Source organism: Bemisia tabaci, chromosome 2, assembly GCF_918797505.1.
Source record: "Bemisia tabaci chromosome 2, PGI_BMITA_v3".
NCBI lineage: Eukaryota > Metazoa > Arthropoda > Insecta > Hemiptera > Aleyrodidae > Bemisia > Bemisia tabaci.
The window spans coordinates 31,796,578-31,813,901 of record NC_092794.1 but is presented as its reverse complement, the minus strand read 5'-3'; the positions used below and the strand labels follow the sequence as shown (position 1 = coordinate 31,813,901).

At 38.1% G+C, this 17,324-nt stretch overlaps 1 protein-coding gene across 8 annotated transcripts in view; it reads right to left on the bottom strand.

Annotated features, from left to right (window-relative positions):
- Positions 1 to 17,324, bottom strand: part of C3G (C3G guanyl-nucleotide exchange factor) — a 358,778-nt gene that overhangs the window by 267,217 nt on the left and 74,237 nt on the right. For all 8 annotated transcript variants that reach the window (XM_072297152.1, XM_072297154.1, XM_072297149.1 and 5 more), the window contains exon 5: positions 12,211 to 12,482. In XM_072297152.1, coding sequence (XP_072153253.1) covers positions 12,211 to 12,482 — 272 coding nt within the window. The remainder of the gene's footprint in view (positions 1 to 12,210; positions 12,483 to 17,324) is intronic.

Below are 17,324 nucleotides of genomic sequence, written 5' to 3'. Positions count from 1 at the left end.
AACAACGTCAGTTGGTTTTCCTTGCCTTAAAGGGCACTTTTCAAACTTTTCATTCCAGGTCTGTTTTTGTTTTTTCGGTAATTGGGAGCTCAACGGTGATTTTTTGAAAAGTGGTCAATTTAAAATTTTGACCGGCTGTAACTTTTGAACGAGTGAACCGATTTTAATTTTATTTGTGTCATTTTCCTTGTCTTTTTAAGTTCTTTTTAACCATGTCTAAAAAAATGGGGGTTGCTATTTGAATTTTGAAAGTTGCCCCCCCTTGGGGCCCCCCAGGGGGGTCCACCAAGAAAAACCCCCCATCGAAAAATTTCCCCCTCTGGATGATGAAGAATGCCACAAACCGCGACCTTCTATCTTTTTTTGTTCAAAAATTATACCCACTTTTCAGTTACTTTATGGACACCCGGTATACGTGGATACAAATATTAAAGAAATGTGCTATTTCTTAGAGCAAGCTGACATCATGTAATACTTAAAAATGAATTTTACTATTTTTTTTACTTCATTTTAAGTGTTATCTACTTGTGTCTGTGCAAAATGTCTCGAAAATTTGAGGTTAAATTGTGAACTCTGAATCACAGTCAAATAAAAGCCCAATAACATCTGAAAAATGACCAAATTTTCATAGAAAATCATGATGTACGTCCCAACAGGCAACATCGGGCAGATGAACCGTTGATTTTCTGAAAGTTCACATACCACTGAATATAACCACGTGCACAAAAGTTCAAGTACTGTCAGTACTTTTCTTTGCCACTCCATGAAAGTGGAAAAAAGGGTTAAAAGTGAGCAGTATTTCGAAATGCAATATTCGCCACAAAACAAAACGGATATAAAATTTGGAAAAACCAAAAATAAATAGTGCTTACCGATAGGAATGAAACTGCCAGGAAGTAAAACGTAGAAGTAATGAGAAATAAAATTAGAATAATAAAATTAGCTTTTATTTAAAAAAAATATATATTTTATGTTCTTTAAGGTTAAAAACCCTGTTATGAAAAATAACGAAAAATGGCAACACAGCAACGTTGAACTATTTTCTCTCTCGGTAAATTGATGTGTTTTGAAAATATGCATTTGTTAATTTTTTTTTGGTTCGAACTTGAGCTTGATATCTTATTTTTTTCGGGGAGATATAAAGCTGAAAGGGTTTTATCCGATTTCCCCTCAAAACGGGGCCCAAAACCCCTCTCAAAATATAATCCTCAAAACTTCCTATTTATTGCAAGATAGTACGCACCCAGAAGAGCAACTCACTAAATTTTTATGAAATTTCAACAATTTTTAACGAAGATATTGATTTTCAACACTTGTCCCCTAGTAATCAACGCACTGTGGGACGTACCTCCGACTGGGAGCACTAGTGGGAAAAACTTTACAAGAGAAAAAATTCTAATTTTGACCCAAAGAACACGTTGCTGCAGTCTGACCGTTTAACCCTGGATCACCCTGTATATATGTTTAAAATTCATCTTTAAACAATACTGCGCAATATAATTTGGAAAAAATCCATTTATCTCAAATTGGTAAAACCTGCTCTTTAGCGCTCGGTCCTCTAGGCAACAGGAAATAAAATGGGGTGTGAGGGTCCTAACAGAATTTTAGTCCTTTTATTTCAATGAAAAAATGTTAGAAAAAAAAGAAAAGAAAAGAAAAGAAAAAAAAAAAACATTGGTAACTATAAAGTGGGAGGAATATCAATATTACATATTTTGCTATGAAACATTGGACATTTTTAATACACGTTCCCCGACTAATTTTGAAAAAGGCTGTCTTGTTTTCTTGCAACCCCCCCTTCTTCAAACCCAAAATTTGCCCCCTCTCCAATTTTGAAAGATAATTTGCTTGTCTGTAGCCTGTCGCAATACCTATGGAAGTGCACATAATTTCGATGCAGCTTTCCTTAATCTGTTTTGAGTTACACAATACTAAAAAAATCTAATTCGGTGGAAAGTTAATGATTACTACAATCATCTATCAGTCAAGTGCAACTTATGTTTTTTAAATTCTCTGTATTGGATTAATCTCATCACGGCTTTCACATTTCTGCAGAATTGAATAGCTTGCATTTTTTTGATGCCACCTGCTATGGAACCCTTGACGCACGTTTTTATGTCTTGAACGGTAGTCACAGAAAATTACCATGTCAGTAATCAAAGGTAATGTAAAAACATATTTAACCATACATATTCAAGTCTGATCCCTTTCTTTCTAGGTTTTCTTCCCTCTTCACTGGCGGTAATAAGAAACTTGGTCCAATGTTTTTGTGTCCAATTTTTTTTTGGTCCAATAGTTAGTTTGGTCCAAAAGAAAGTTTGTCCTATTTTTTTTTAGTCCTCTTTATTACTTTGCCCCATAATTATGTGCCCAATGATCGGATTTTATTTTCGTCCAATTTATAAAGTAGGTAAATGTTAGACAAGGGGAAAATACCTTGTGTCTCAAAAGTCTTCATCATCATTCTTCTTCGTCTTCTGTCTGGGGTTGGAATGCAATGTTAGATGGTACGTGAGAGCCCTCAGATACGTTTTGATTTCACTGTCTGCTTTATACTGCGCATACCTTTGAACCAGAGCCTTGCCTCTATCCTGATTTGTAACATAGGTCTTGTTGACAGGAGCCGAAATGTTATGTCTTCCTCTTTTCTGGATTATATTTTTTTCAAATTTTTTTGCGGTGTCTTTCATACTCTGAACAATCTCTCGCACTTGGATCATGCTTGGATCTGGTGGATGTAGATGCTTGCTAGTGTCGCATTTGAAAACGACCAGTTCAGCAACATTTTCAAGACGCCCAACGCTTGTTATGCATCTTGCATTGCACAGAGATCGTCTTTCACACCACCAATACTCCATAAAGAACCCCGCACAGAGCATGGGCTCAGCGGCTCTCGGTGAAAATCGATGAAACTTTAATAGATTGTTATAAAGTTCATAATTAAGGGAAAGCCAAAAAATTAGCTCACTTTTACGAGTAGAAGCTGAGATATTCGCGATTGAACCCGGACTATTTTCTGTGCGGCGGAGGTAAATGGGCGCTCCGCGTCGCCGTCGCCTTACCTTGCTCGAGCACTTCGGCCAGGAAACCCCCTCTCCCCACCAGGTAGCTACGATGTCGCATTGTTTACACTCACAAGGGGAACTTACGGACCTGCTGCCTCCGATTGGGCTGAATTTTTTTTTTACAGACTCTATGGACCAATTCTAGAGGTCAAGTTGAGCCGTTTTCCCGAATGCGCAATAGGAAGGGCGTGAAAAATTCCCAAAAGTTGCGTTTTCGGCGTGTGATTTGGGCGTGCGGCACTTGGCAACACTGAAGAGCCTCTTGTACCGCTTTATCGGCCTGAAAGTTTTAGCGGAGTCCGGAGCCCTACTGCACACGTACTGGTTCCATGATAGTGATGTCTCTGGTTCAATCCTCGACTTTTTATTTTCCGCATGATCACGTAACATTTTATTTTTAATTCTTCATCCGCATTTATAAATCAAGCAGTTCCGATCACTATCCCCCCCCCCCCCCATTTTACGTACATTTTCCCCCGATATTTATTCACATTGGCCACATATAATCGTATGAAACTTCATTGATATAAATTAATGAATTAAAAAGCAAAGGGCTAAAATAATGTGTTTCTTGGTGACCCTTGCGTGCACATGGGTTTGGGGTTGCTCTTCGATTTATTTACACATTACATATTTTTCCAGGAAAACATTGGGAGATAATGTAGTAACAAATAAGGTTTTCTTTTGCTTTTTAATTCATTAATGTATATCAATGAAGTTTCATACGATTATATGTGGCCAATGTGAATAAATATCGGGGGAAAATGTACGTAAAATGAGGGGGGGGGGGATAGTGATCGGAACTGCTTGATTTATAAATGCGGATGAAGAATTAAAAAAATGTTACGTGATCATGCGAAAAATAAAAAGTCGAGGATCGAACCCGGGACATCACTATCATGGAACCAGTACGTGTGCAGTAGGGCTCCGGACTCCGCTGAAACCTTCAGGCCGATAAAGCGGTACAAGAGGCTGCTTCAGTGTTGCCAAGCGCCGCACGCCCAAATCACACGCCGAAAACGCAACTTTTGGGGATTTTTCACGCCCTTCCTATTGCGCATTCGGGAAAACGGCTCAACTTGACCTCTAGAATTGGTCCATAGAGTCTGTAAAAAAAAATTCAGCCCAATCGGAGGCAGCAGGTCCGTAAGTTCCCCTTGTGAGTGTAAACAATGCGACATCGTAGCTACCTGGTGGGGAGAGGGGGTTTCCTGGCCGAAGTGCTCGAGCAAGGTAAGGCGACGGCGACGCGGAGCGCCCATTTACCTCCGCCGCACAGAAAATAGTCCGGGTTCAATCGCGAATATCTCAGCTTCTACTCGTAAAAGTGAGCTAATTTTTTGGCTTTCCCTTAATTATGAACTTTATAACAATCTATTAAAGTTTCATCGATTTTCACCGAGAGCCGCTGAGCCCATGCTCTGTGCGGGGTTCTTTTGCTTTGTTGTAAGAGTAAAGATGATATAAAAATCCCTCATGACTAAGAATTAATTTTCTTTCGGTGGATTTAATTATGGCCGGAGCCATTTTGTGCAACTGTGATTGTACTTTAAATGAGTCTGTTACATTTTGAACTTGGAATTTTCAAAACAAAATGAAGACCAAAAAATACAAAGAGTTATCATAAAACTTGCAATTTTGAATTTTTTGAATTTGTATGAAGTTTTTAACCTTAACATGTTAGACAAAGATGAGAAAGCCCTTTCCTCCTTCCTAATCATTGCGGTAGCACAAAATCATATGTTGATGTTTGTCTCACTTGTCACTAATACCTCATATAACCCATTCCTATCGTACAATTTCATTCGTCAAAAAGACAAACTTTGTATAAAGGACAAAAAGAACGATTGCACCTATAAAAAGCAGGGCCATTTTATGGATTGGACCAAAAATGTAGGACCAAACTTATTGGACTAAGTGGCACTGGACGAAATTTATTGGACAAAAATTCCCTAGGACGAAAAAAATTGGACGAAAATTCCTGAAACCTCACTGGCAGGTGTGATAGGTACAACATACATTATTACCAGAGAAAATTATCATCATCACAAGCGCTATTGTACGTATCACCAGGAGGTATTGTACGTATTGTATTGTATTTTCAACAGGAGATCTCAGAATGCCCCGTAACACCAACTTACAGGGCAAAAAATGTTTTAATAAAAACATTTCATTGAAATTTGAGAAAGGAACTTACGCTGAGTCTATATTTCAAGTTTTAAGTCAAAACTGCATCTTTGTTCAAAGCAAATCATTTTTTGTGTAACCTGTAAAGTGGACATTCGAGATGTGATTCTTTCGCCGGGAGGCGACGCAATAAGGTCTTCTACGCTCATTTTGAATGAAACTGAATGAATAAAGTTTGAGAGACTGATTTACACACACTTCCTAGAACACCAGACGAACGGACAAACATTCGAGTCTGGTTTTTTTTTTCACTCCGGGCATCCTAAAACGCCTAGAAATGACGAAATTTCAATTTCATTTTATTTTCTTCATTGATGATAACAATGCTACCACTACCGGCGAAGATGCAAGAGAGAAAAAAAAATGTCATGCACATTTCAAAGGAGGGGTATCGATAAGGGCTGAGAGTGTTCCCTTTTCAAAACATCATCTGAACCCACTTTTGAAGTATCCTACGGTGGGTGCATTCTGGCCCAAAATGCTTTTGTGATAATGCACCTTTTTCCGGCCAAAATAGCAGACTCAATTTTCGGCTAAAAAATGGTTTGTATGCTATAACGAGTGGAAAAAAGCTGTGCTTCATCAATGATGGAGGTGCATATCAATAATTTTTGGCGAACTTTTCAATGGAACAGGCAAAACTTGTTATAACCCATTTTTAAAGAACCATTCTGTACATTTTTAACGATTTTTGGGATTTTTTTTTTTTTTTTTGGCAAGTTTTCACCTGTAACTGTAGAACGGTTGACTATACAACAAAAACGATTGTAGATTCAAAAAAGCCGTTGGGAATCGATGGTTACAGATATTCTCAGCTTAAACTGTCAACATGAAAAACAGCTCTAAACTTTAAAAAACCGAAAAAACTGCATTTTCCACGTCTAAATAGCATCCATTTACACCCAGCGCAATTTTGCTACAACACCTAAACTCAATAGATTATAGTTACATATCCGTACATGAAACACGCCAAAAATTACAATGTGGAAAAAATGCACTCATAATTAAAAATAGACCTTCGTTAAATGGAACCACTCTCGAATTAAATATAAAAATTCTATAACTCTCCGGGAAGATTCGTGAATCATACATGGGGTAGCTATATCAGGGTAAATTTTGTGTGAAAATCATTAAAAGAGGATCATTCAGGACATATTTTACGAATTTTGGGGAGTTCTTTCTCAAATTTTGGCCAGTCTTTGTTGATAAATTAAAAAGTTTGTAGAATAACAGGAACATTAGGAATTTAAGAAAGAACGCAAAAAATCCAGTAGGATTTGATGCTTGACACTTTCTCTCAGCTTGGACTGTTTACATGAAAACGGTCTCAAACTCAAGAAACTGGAAAATACGGCCGTCTCTCCAACTCATTAGTTATAATGTTACTATCATAAAATTAACAGCTTAACATCCCAAATAAAAGGACTCAGGGTTGAAGTTCCATTTGATAGAGAAGCATGTCTTAAGATAAAATATTGTATTAAATCGGAAAAACTATACTACAAGAACATGATATGTAAGCACAAATCCAATAGAGCTAAACAGCTATTGCAGCATTCCAAAAATGTAGCCAAAGACTCATGGAAAATTATCAAAGCTCAGTGCAATAATGAAAAATCACAGCAGCCTATCACTAATATTTTACTCAATGAATCTATAGACCATGGGCCAGCAAGGGGTAACCCTCCCCCCCCCCCCCGTGGGAATTTTGAAGGTAGTGATTTTCTTGAAGCTCTCGACTAGTAGAATAAGATTTTTCTTGTTTACTAATTTTATCGTGGTGGGGGGGGGGGAGTAGGCCCCCCCTAAACCCCCCAAAATTGCTCAGAATTCCGACTTTTCCGCGAATTTGCCCATTTTTCTCGAAAAGGCTTAATTTTAGGGCAAAATTCCAAATAACCATTCTGAAAGCTTGTGAAATTTTGGTCTAGAAAAGTTTTGTTTGACTTTGACCAGGACCCGCGGTCCCCCAAAATGGGGCGGCTTAAAATGTCAAAATATCTCAAATTTCCGCGAAAATGACCGTTTCGCCGCGATTTCTCGCCAATAACGCGAAGAAGGCTCGTATCATCGTAAAATTGTTTACCCCTAAAATAATAGAGCATTAATTTTTCATTAGAGGGCCGGCCTAACCCCTCGTGGTGGGGAAGGGGGCCCCCCCAGCAGTACCCACCCTATAAAAACCGTCAAGATTGGCCGCTTCCTTGAAGTAGCGTTATGCGCAAAAATGGGCGGCAAAATGAAAACAAGTAGCGTTTGTTCTGAGAGAACATCAATGTGGATTCTTGTAGGGGGTGACAGGGGGGAGGGAGGTACATTCTCCTCCCTCCCCCCAAAAAATAATCACGGAAAACGTTAATTAGACGCGAAAATTCCACTTCATAAGACGACTTTCAGGGCTTGTCACTGACACGCGTACACTAACATAATTTAACGAGGGAGGGAGGGAGGGAGAGGGTTTACCCTTCCCCCTCCTCTTCCACCCCCTCCCCCACCCCCAAAAAAATAATCACGAAAAAATGTAAATAAACGCGAAAATTCCATACTCTAAAAGGCGACTTCCAGGGCGTGTCATTGTCACGCTCACACTAATATAATTTGATGAGGGGAGGGGGGGTGTTAGACATCTTAGCCTCCCCAGCCAACATTACAAAAGGGTGGGGGAGGGGTAATTTATAAACGTTACTTACTTAATAATTGGAGGGACGGGGAAACCTAGCTGCAGTAGGAGAATTTTAAGATTTGAAGGGATACGTAATTAAATCAGGGAACGTCGAGATACTATTTTATTTTTTGCAAATGACTGAAACTGAGGGAAGTTTATTCATAATTGACGGAAATGTACATTCTTAAGCTTATGTCAACATTTTTGAAACGTTTGGAGAATAAGCTCAAAGTGTATTGGATTGTTTGCCAAAGTATTCAATCATTCATTTGGTCACAGACAGATACTGCAGTAAACTCTGATTGTCGAATAGTTATCAAGATAGTTCGACTCGGAAAAAAGCAAAATTATTTGAGTGTTTGCTTCTTATTGGTTTGATTTTTATTGAGTTTGCAAGATGAAGTCAACTTTCACTCCGTAAGCGGGAGTAAACTGGGTAGACCCTCCTCCATGCCTTAAATATACTTTTTCCAGTGAGTATATTGGGCGAATTTCTCTCGGTTCCATTCACTTAAGAATAGATCGATAAGTTGGTTCTTGTTTTTACACTTGCCTAAATTACTTTTCAAACTACGGGGTATTTTGGTTGGGGGTCCTTTCGTGAAAAAGTATCCCTTAATCCCCCCCAAAATCACTAAATGTTTTTGATAAATTTATCACTGCAATTTCTATCTGTGACCAAATGAATGATTGAATACTTTGGCAAACGATCCAATACACTTTGAGCCTATAGTCCAAACGTTTCAAAAATGTTGACATAAGCTTAAGAATGTACATTTCCGTCAATTATGAATATACCCTTTATTAATTCAAAAGAAGACTGGGTTGATGACTTTTTAAATACCCTTACTCCAGACTCCACATTCTATCCTCAATGGTCCGAACAGACAACCTTCGGAGATTCCTTCGAAAAATTTTCTATTGAAGAGCTCAAACTAGCCATATCCAAAATCAAAAAGAAAAGCCCTGGCCTAGACATGGTTGAGGTCGAATTCATCACAAAATCCTCTACTAAAGCCCAACTTATTCTTCTTCAAATTTTCAATGAAATACTTTCCACAAAAGTCATTCCTGAATCCTGGAAAGAAATTAAAATATTTACCCAATCAAAAAAAGACGTAAACCCGAACTCTGCCTCAGATTACAGACCTTTAGGAATCGTGTCAGTCATGAGAAAGTTATTTGAGAAAATTCTGTTAGGAAGACTTGAACTTTTCGTAGAATCCTATAATAAATTATCTCCATTCCAATTTGGTTTTAGAAAAAGTAAAAATATTTATCATAACTTATTCAACATTTCTTGCCAAGCCTACAAGGCCATAGGTGAAAAAATGTTCATGCCAACCTTTTTCTGGATATAAAAAATGCATACAACAATGTAAATTATTCTACTCTATACAAAAAACTTATTCAAATTGGTCTTAATCAAGATCTGGCCAAAATCATTTTCAATCTTATATCCAATAACAAAATATTAATAAGCTATAACTTTAAAACATGGGGTCCTAGGATTAGTCCAAAAGGCCTCACACAAGGAGGAATTCTGAGCCCGCTTCTATATCTGATCTATTCAATGGATCTTCATAAAATCTTGTCCTTCTCTTCTATATCAGAATATGCGGATGACGCGGTTATATACATTTTAAATCATAATCTCCAAGAAGCTCTAAACAAATTAGCCTCTGACTTCATTAAAGTATATAACACAATTATCGATTTGGGCCTTGATCTGTCGTTTCATAAAATTAAAATTATAATTTTCACTAACCGTAGAATTCCTAAAAACCTAACTATACAACTCCTAAACTACGAGTTTCCAGTGTCAGTGTCTGTAAGATACTTGGGCTTAATCTATAATCAAAAAATGAATTGGCAAGAGCATCTTCGTCATATTAAAAGTAGAGTCTAAACTGAACTTCATGTCCTTCTTACTCGGAGCGAATTGGGGCGCTAATCAAAATATTTCAAGGCTCTTATTCCTTAATATGATCAGACCTATTCTAGACTTTGGTCTCCCTATTTACTGTAATAACTTTTCTATAATGGACCAGTTAAATAAAATACAATATAAATGTATCCGTAAAGTATTGAGCGCATTATCCTCTACTTCTACCAATAATTTAAATGCTGAAGCATCTATCCCTCCGATCCAATACCGATTTAACTACCTCACCGACAAAACCTTTCTCAAAGCCATGAGCTTTCAACAGAACTCTATAATTAACGACACCAAAATGCTGGAATCTTCAGTACTTAACAGCCCTTGGTGGTCAAACAAACAGTATCCTTTATTCCTTTACCGCTGGCACTCTATAAAAAATTTGAAAAAGACTTAATAAAATTCTCAAAGCCTCCAAATTTATCAGTGTCCCCATCCTTCCAATTTTTCCAACCTAATGTGGATTTCCTAAACATCAAAAATAAAAACTCCATCATGCCCTACATTATCCAAACGGAATTCTTGGCACAAGTGAATCTCAAGTATCCTAACTATTTACACTATTATACTGACGGAGCTAAAACAGATACCTACACAACCTCAGTCTTTGTTGTCAATGACTTCTTCAAAGTGTTTAGTCTCTCTACTTACTCTTTCATTTTTGATGCTGAGGCATTTGCTATTAGTGAAGCTATCAAACATATAACTCTTCATAATTATTACAATGTTCTAATCTGCACAGACTCACATAGTGTTCTAACCAACCTAATCAACCAGGCTTCCGACCTTCATCCTACTATATATGACATTAAAAAAGCCCTTTTTAACTTCCAGAACCTCAATATCTCCTTACTCTGGATCCCTAGCCATGTAGGCATTCCAGGTAACGAAAGAGCTGACCAACTGACAAAACTTCTTCCACTTGCTCACAAGGTTGAAGGAAAACTCTACTACAAACAACTAATTCCCTTCATTAAAAAACAGAGTTTCTTAGATTGGGCCATAGAATGGCACGACTGCACCTGGAAAGGCCAAAGACTCAAAACTTTGATGCCGCATCTCTCTACCCGCCCTTGGTTCTCCAAATTTCACTGGAATAGAAAAGACATTAAAAATCTTATTAGAGCCAGAATAGGACACGGTCTATATCCCTCCCATCTACACAGAATAAATTTACGAGCTTCTGATCTGTGCAATTGCGGACTAACTGGCGACCTCAACCATATCTTCTTTCAGTGCCCCCTACTACAACACGATGCCTTCTTTAAAAATTTAATTAACGCTAATTACTTCCCCCCCTTCAATATATCGTTCATTCTTCATAACCCTCTCCCTTCTATCTATAAAATAATCACCGAGTTCTTAAACCAGAATAATATCTCCTTATAAAAGCCCGTAATGATAACAAGCCCTTCATCACCCAATTCTCCTCCCCCTAGCTATTCCCATTCCCGCCCTTTAAGTACATCCATCTATCTCTCTAATCCTACAAAACCCTACAAATCTACCTTTATACCTAATGTTCACTTAGTATGTTTTCCAGGACCCAGTCTACCATAGGTTTAGTCGCCACAGTGGGTCTTGTGGCGTGAAGATGGTGTTGGTACCCCCTCAGTCCCCTTTGCATATCTACTCCCTCTCCCCCCACCTAATTCTCTCCTCAACATTTTAACCACTTACCTACCACAATGTGTCTATAGATGGCTGTGGGCTCCACACCGGAGCATGAAGCCAATAAAGCATCAAAGAAGAAGAAGAAGTAAATGGAGGCTATTTTAGACATAGAAAATTCAGTTTTTTCGGTTTTTTAAAGTTTAGAGCTGTTTTTCATGTTGACAGTTTCAGCTGAGAATATCTTTAACCATCGATTTCTAACGGCTTTTTTGAATCTACAATCGTTTTTGTTGTATAGTCAACCGTTCTACAGTTACAGGTGAAAACTTGCAAAAAAAAAAAAAAAAAAAATCCCAAAAATCGTTAAAAATGTACAGAATGAGTCTTTTAAAATAGGTAGGTTAAAACAATTTTCACCTGTTCCATTGAAAAGTACGCCAAAAATTACAGATAAGCACCTCCCGCATTGATGAAGCACAGCTTTTTTCCACTCGTTATAACATACAAACCATTTTTCAGCCGAAAATTGAGTCTGCCATTTTGACCGGAAAAAGTTGCACTGTCACAAAAACATTTTGGGCCAGAATGCACCCACCATAGGGTACTTCAAAAGTGGGTTCAGATGATGTTTTGAAAAGGGAACACACTCAGCCCTTATCGATACCCCTTCTTTGAATGCTAATATCAACTTACACTTTCGGTTCAATCTGTGAAGAGTGTGAACGACTTTTTCCACATACCTACTGGGTAAAGGTGGCTTTGGAGGAGCAACATTAAGATTTTTGATATCAATTGATTCGACGCTGCAGTTAAGATGTTTCCTCTGCGCTGATTCAGATGTTTCTTCAAGTATTTTACGTTCACGCGGAGTCAAAGGGATATCAGGCAAGGAAATACGAGTCACGGGCTCTGGGGTTGGAAATAAAGAATTGAAGTCGGCTCCACCACTGCTGCTACTACTAGTTTTACTGCATCGATCAACTATTTTATCACTTGCCAAAGAGACCAAATTCTGCTCAGAAATAAAAAAAATAAAAAGATAAAAATAAACCTAGAAAATATTGGAACATCATTTTAAGAAAATAGAAAATTCCTGATATTATTCACATTCATTTGGCAATGGGAGAACAATTTGCTTGCATTGAGAGGCGGAGTTGTCAGAATTTTGCTTTCTTGAAACTCTTGAAGTGATAACTGTTCAACAACAACAAAAAAATTAGCTTCCAGCCAATTTATGCGGGGCGCAAGCGTCGCGTACGGGGGCTTAGCGCCGGCATGTGGGGGGGGGGCGAAGCTCCCCCATCATGGTGCGAGAATCGCACAACACTTTCTCGCTTTTGCCGGCGCAGAGCACCGGCATGGGCACTTTTACTAGAATATTTAGAATAATACTGCCAGTTTCACAAAATCATAAAGTTTGATTGGAATTTTGATCGCAGGATAATAGTTATGAAATTTTTATTCAAACCACTGAACTTTATTGTAAATGTCTTCGTGATATGTGATGAATTCATATATTTGGACTCGACTTGTCGATATTATGAGGCATCTTCAATTAAATATGTAATTGATTAATGATGCCTCCTATTAAAGATCCGAAAAAATCTTAGCTTTTCTACGATTCATTATGTTCCATTAGATTCATTGACATCATACTTCAGATACGATTATATATTATAATTTTTCCTTAAGCACGGTCAAAAGCCATCAAAAATCTACTTTCATGGGTGGAATGACTATACGATGTTTAAATAGTCTTAAAACTGAACGGTTTTCGCTTAGCATCGTCCAAATTTTAAATTTGGCGGTCAAAATCTCTCCGCAGATAGTTCACCACCCGCCCGCCCAGAGCGCCACCTCCTAAGCTCGTGTTCCCTCCCCGTGTCTTGAAGTCGAAACATCAACAACACAAACAGTCCGTGATGAACCTCAGTGCAATGATATGTAAACAAATCCGCATTGTGTAATCATTAATCATTAAATCAATCATGTTTGTGCCGTATTATTAAGTTATATTTGTGTTCAGTACCTCGTAAAAAGGAACCGCTAAAGATGGAATCTGCCGGGATTCTAAATTCATTAACAACAAACATATAAGTTTCTAATAAAGATTTAAGTGTCAGTTCTTGCGATAGCTTCGAAGATTCATAGTATGTAATGTAAGTACCTAATTAGTTGTCTAATTTTGCTTGGTGTATACCTACGGAGTAATTTTGGAGATAGTATATGATGCATTATATAATGCATTTGAATTCCTAGGTTTCACCTGACTCAAAGCGTTTGCTGCTAATATCTAGGCTCGTTCCGACTCATTTATGGGTCATTCCACGTCAACTGTACCAGGCTCGGAACCCGACCCCCTCCGATTTGGCTGAAAATTGGTATACGGGGTCTTTACATCATTATAAGAAACTAATTTGAAGGGTTTTCCCATCTGACGCCCCGTTCGTGAGATATCGACCCCCAAAGATGGGGTGAATTCTAGCGATATTAAAACGCCCGTTTTAGCGATTCTCATTTTCTCGACTTCCCTCTCTTTGACTCTCCATAGCGAGACTCTGTATCAATCCATCATACTTTGAAAGAGTATTACTAGACCAGTTTTTCATGTAGATTCTGGATATGCCATCGAAATTTAGCTAAAAATTATTCTAATGGCCGTAATTTAGGGTTTTTTAAAATTTACGATTTTTTCGCCATTCAATGTTCAAACTGAGAACTCGAAAAAACTGTCTCTCAGATTTTCGATTTTTTTTTTTTTACTTCAAGCTTAGGATGTATACTTTCGGTTCATATACTTCTTTCAATGGAACTCGGACGGTTAAGGGCCTAAAAAAATTCAAATAGGCCAAAAAAGGTCAAAAATGGTAAAAAAAAGACGAGTTTTTACATGTTAATCCAAATCTTTCGATAGTAAACTCTTCAATTATCGATATTTTTTCCCTTTTTACCCTCTAATATGTATAAAATTAGACTTGCAACGCTTCCCATACATTCACCGATCGATTAACGGCCTGAGGGAAACCGGAAACCGACCGAAAATCCTCCAAATTTACGCAAAAAGGCGATTTTTCACATTGTAAACGATGCATTCCATGGATTGTAACTGCAATTTCCAATTTTCTCTATCTATTTCAACCTTAAGGTATATGATTACGAGTAATAAACACTTACTAACGTGCATCGATGGGGCACGGATCTAAACGGAAATTAAAACCGGCCGGAAATGCTCAAAAATGACGGCGAAAAACGATTCATTACACGGGAACCGATGCATCTCCTGAATAGTCACTGAAATTTTAATATTTTCTCTTTACTTCAACCTTATGGTGTAATCTTTCGAGTACTTAACACTAATAAAAGTGCATCGATGTGTTACGGAGCTAAACGGAAATGGAAACCGGCCGGAAATGGTCAAAAAAGGCGGGGTTTCCCCACCGTAATCCGAGCATCTCATGAATAGTCATTGCAATTTTCATTTCTGTTTCTCTTCTTCGAACTCAAGGTGTATTTTTGAAAAGCTTGCATTACACATTATCCATTTATTGGTAAAATATCTAAAAAAAAAAACCGAATTAGAAATAAACCGAAAATTCAAAAAAAAAAGAAAAAAAAGGAGATAAATGACGTCGAATAAGTGGAGTTGATTTGAATCGATGATATGATTTAAAGGAGCCGATGCTTGCATCATAAAAATCGACGATTATAAACTTGACGGTGGAAAAATATGATGCACTTCATCGATCCTTTGGAGGACCTTTCTAAAGGTAAAGGCAGCCTGACACTCCTTTCAAAAAAGTTAGAAGCCAAGATAACTAGCTAAGAATTACACCCCTACGGCTTCTGAATAGAGGCGATGAAGAACGGCCAGCCCTAACTTTTTTTTTTTTTTTCTCACGTGGAGGAGGTTGAGGGGAATCCATCGGCGGACGATGTTTAAATTAGGGACCAAGTGTGTCTTAGACTTCGACTTGACTGAGAATTCCAGCAATAGTTACAAAAAAATGAGGAAGATAGTTCGAATAAGAAATGGAGGTTTGACTTGGACCTGATTTACGGACAGGAAGAAAATATCGTTCATTAATATTGACAATAAATATTGCAAAAAAGTAAAAGCTAAAATTTGAAAAAGGCTGAGACATCACGCTGCCTTTCCATACACTCGTATAATTTATTTGTTGGAAAACTCAGAATCCCAAATTTGAAGAGCGGATTCAAACCAAAGAAAAAGCGACGATACAAATGAAGTAGAGCAAAGAACAAAACCATCATCAATATATCATTAATATAAACTTCGAAGGATTCAGACTTTCAGCGATTCTACCTTTTTCTATTTCACTCGAGAGGTTGCCAGATTGTGCGATAAATGTGAATATTTTACATGGATTTGAGTTGAGAAAAGTGCTAAAAAAGCAACTTATCTGGCAACAATAGAGTCCGGGAGGGACGATAGACTGCCTTCCTGGGAAAACCCATGATTTAGCCGGAAATGTCATTAAAACAACTGATTCCGTTTGAAGCATCAATTGTACACTAGGGGAAAGCTATTTTGAAATAATAATTGTAAATGGACACAGATGCTACAGACCCAGTTAGCAAGATTGAGCTCCGTCATTTGGATCCATTAGCCCGTACAGGAGCTCGCTCCAATACTCGCGTTATCCACAAAATGTAGCAGTAGATTGAAGATGGCATTGCTAAGCGCGCTCCTTACAGTCTCCGTCCACAGTCTCTAGCGGCAGATTGGAGACTGAGTTGATAAGCGCGCTTCTCACGGTGTTCATCCACCGTCTCTAGCGGTTGAACAAAAATGAGTCGAGAACGAGTCCAGGCGAGCGCATCTAGCCGCGTGTGTAGTGCGTTTGGAGTTGCGGAGAAATGCAGGAGTCTGGATGCGCGCGCCGCGCGTCCTTCAACAGGAGAGTTGTTGTTAGTTGTGATTCAGGATTCAGTTGTGATTTGATTAGAGTCGTGAGCGCTTATGGAATTGATTGTAAAGTCCACTTGTTAAAGTAAGTATTTTCCCCATGTTTTTATTGCGTTTTCATTTTCTTTACCGGTGTTTAATTCTGCCGCTCGTGCAAGAAACAAAGCCGAAATATTTATCTCTTAGTTATTTCGCTGAGGGACGAAAGTTAGTTTTCCTTTTCAGAGCTAACCTCCCTACCACTTTGTACCATGCTCTGTTTGTTTGAATTCAACATATTTCCTTGCGAATTGCGAAAGTGCAGGACAGCTGATCCTCAGTTGTCCTCCAGATGTTGAACTACTAATGCGGCAAGAACACAATTCAGCTTAATAAGCCAAAATTCTCGTGATTGTAGTCTATTCGAATCTTACTTGGCTAATGCAAGGTACCACTGGCTTATATCTTGTAGACTCGTGTAAGCACTTGAGCAGTGAGCTTGCTTATGAGTTGTCGACGTATATACTTAATCAATGAGTTTCAGACTGCATCTCACTTCTTCTCCGCTAGGTACTTTCATCTGTGCTCAGGGTTGGAATTGTCCTTGTCCATTGTAACCTATCTCGGATGAGATAAGCTGAACTCAATAAGTAATTGATTTTGGTTTCATCCGCTGGGTGGTCCTTGTGAGGTGTGGAGTATTTGTTCACAATAACGTACCTCAAGGGGTTGCGGAGTCTCTCAGAAGTCAACGGAAATGAAGTGGTGATTTTCACAGAACTTTCATGCGTTAGTTCTGAAGTATTCAATATTTAAATGATAACAATCGCTGATTCGTTTAACAGAGTAAATGTATAAGAACTAAACATAAGTTGGGTTTATTAGGTGTGAAGCTAATGTGTAATGTCATTTTCTTCATCTATTTTTCAGTGGCCTCACTCCAGACGA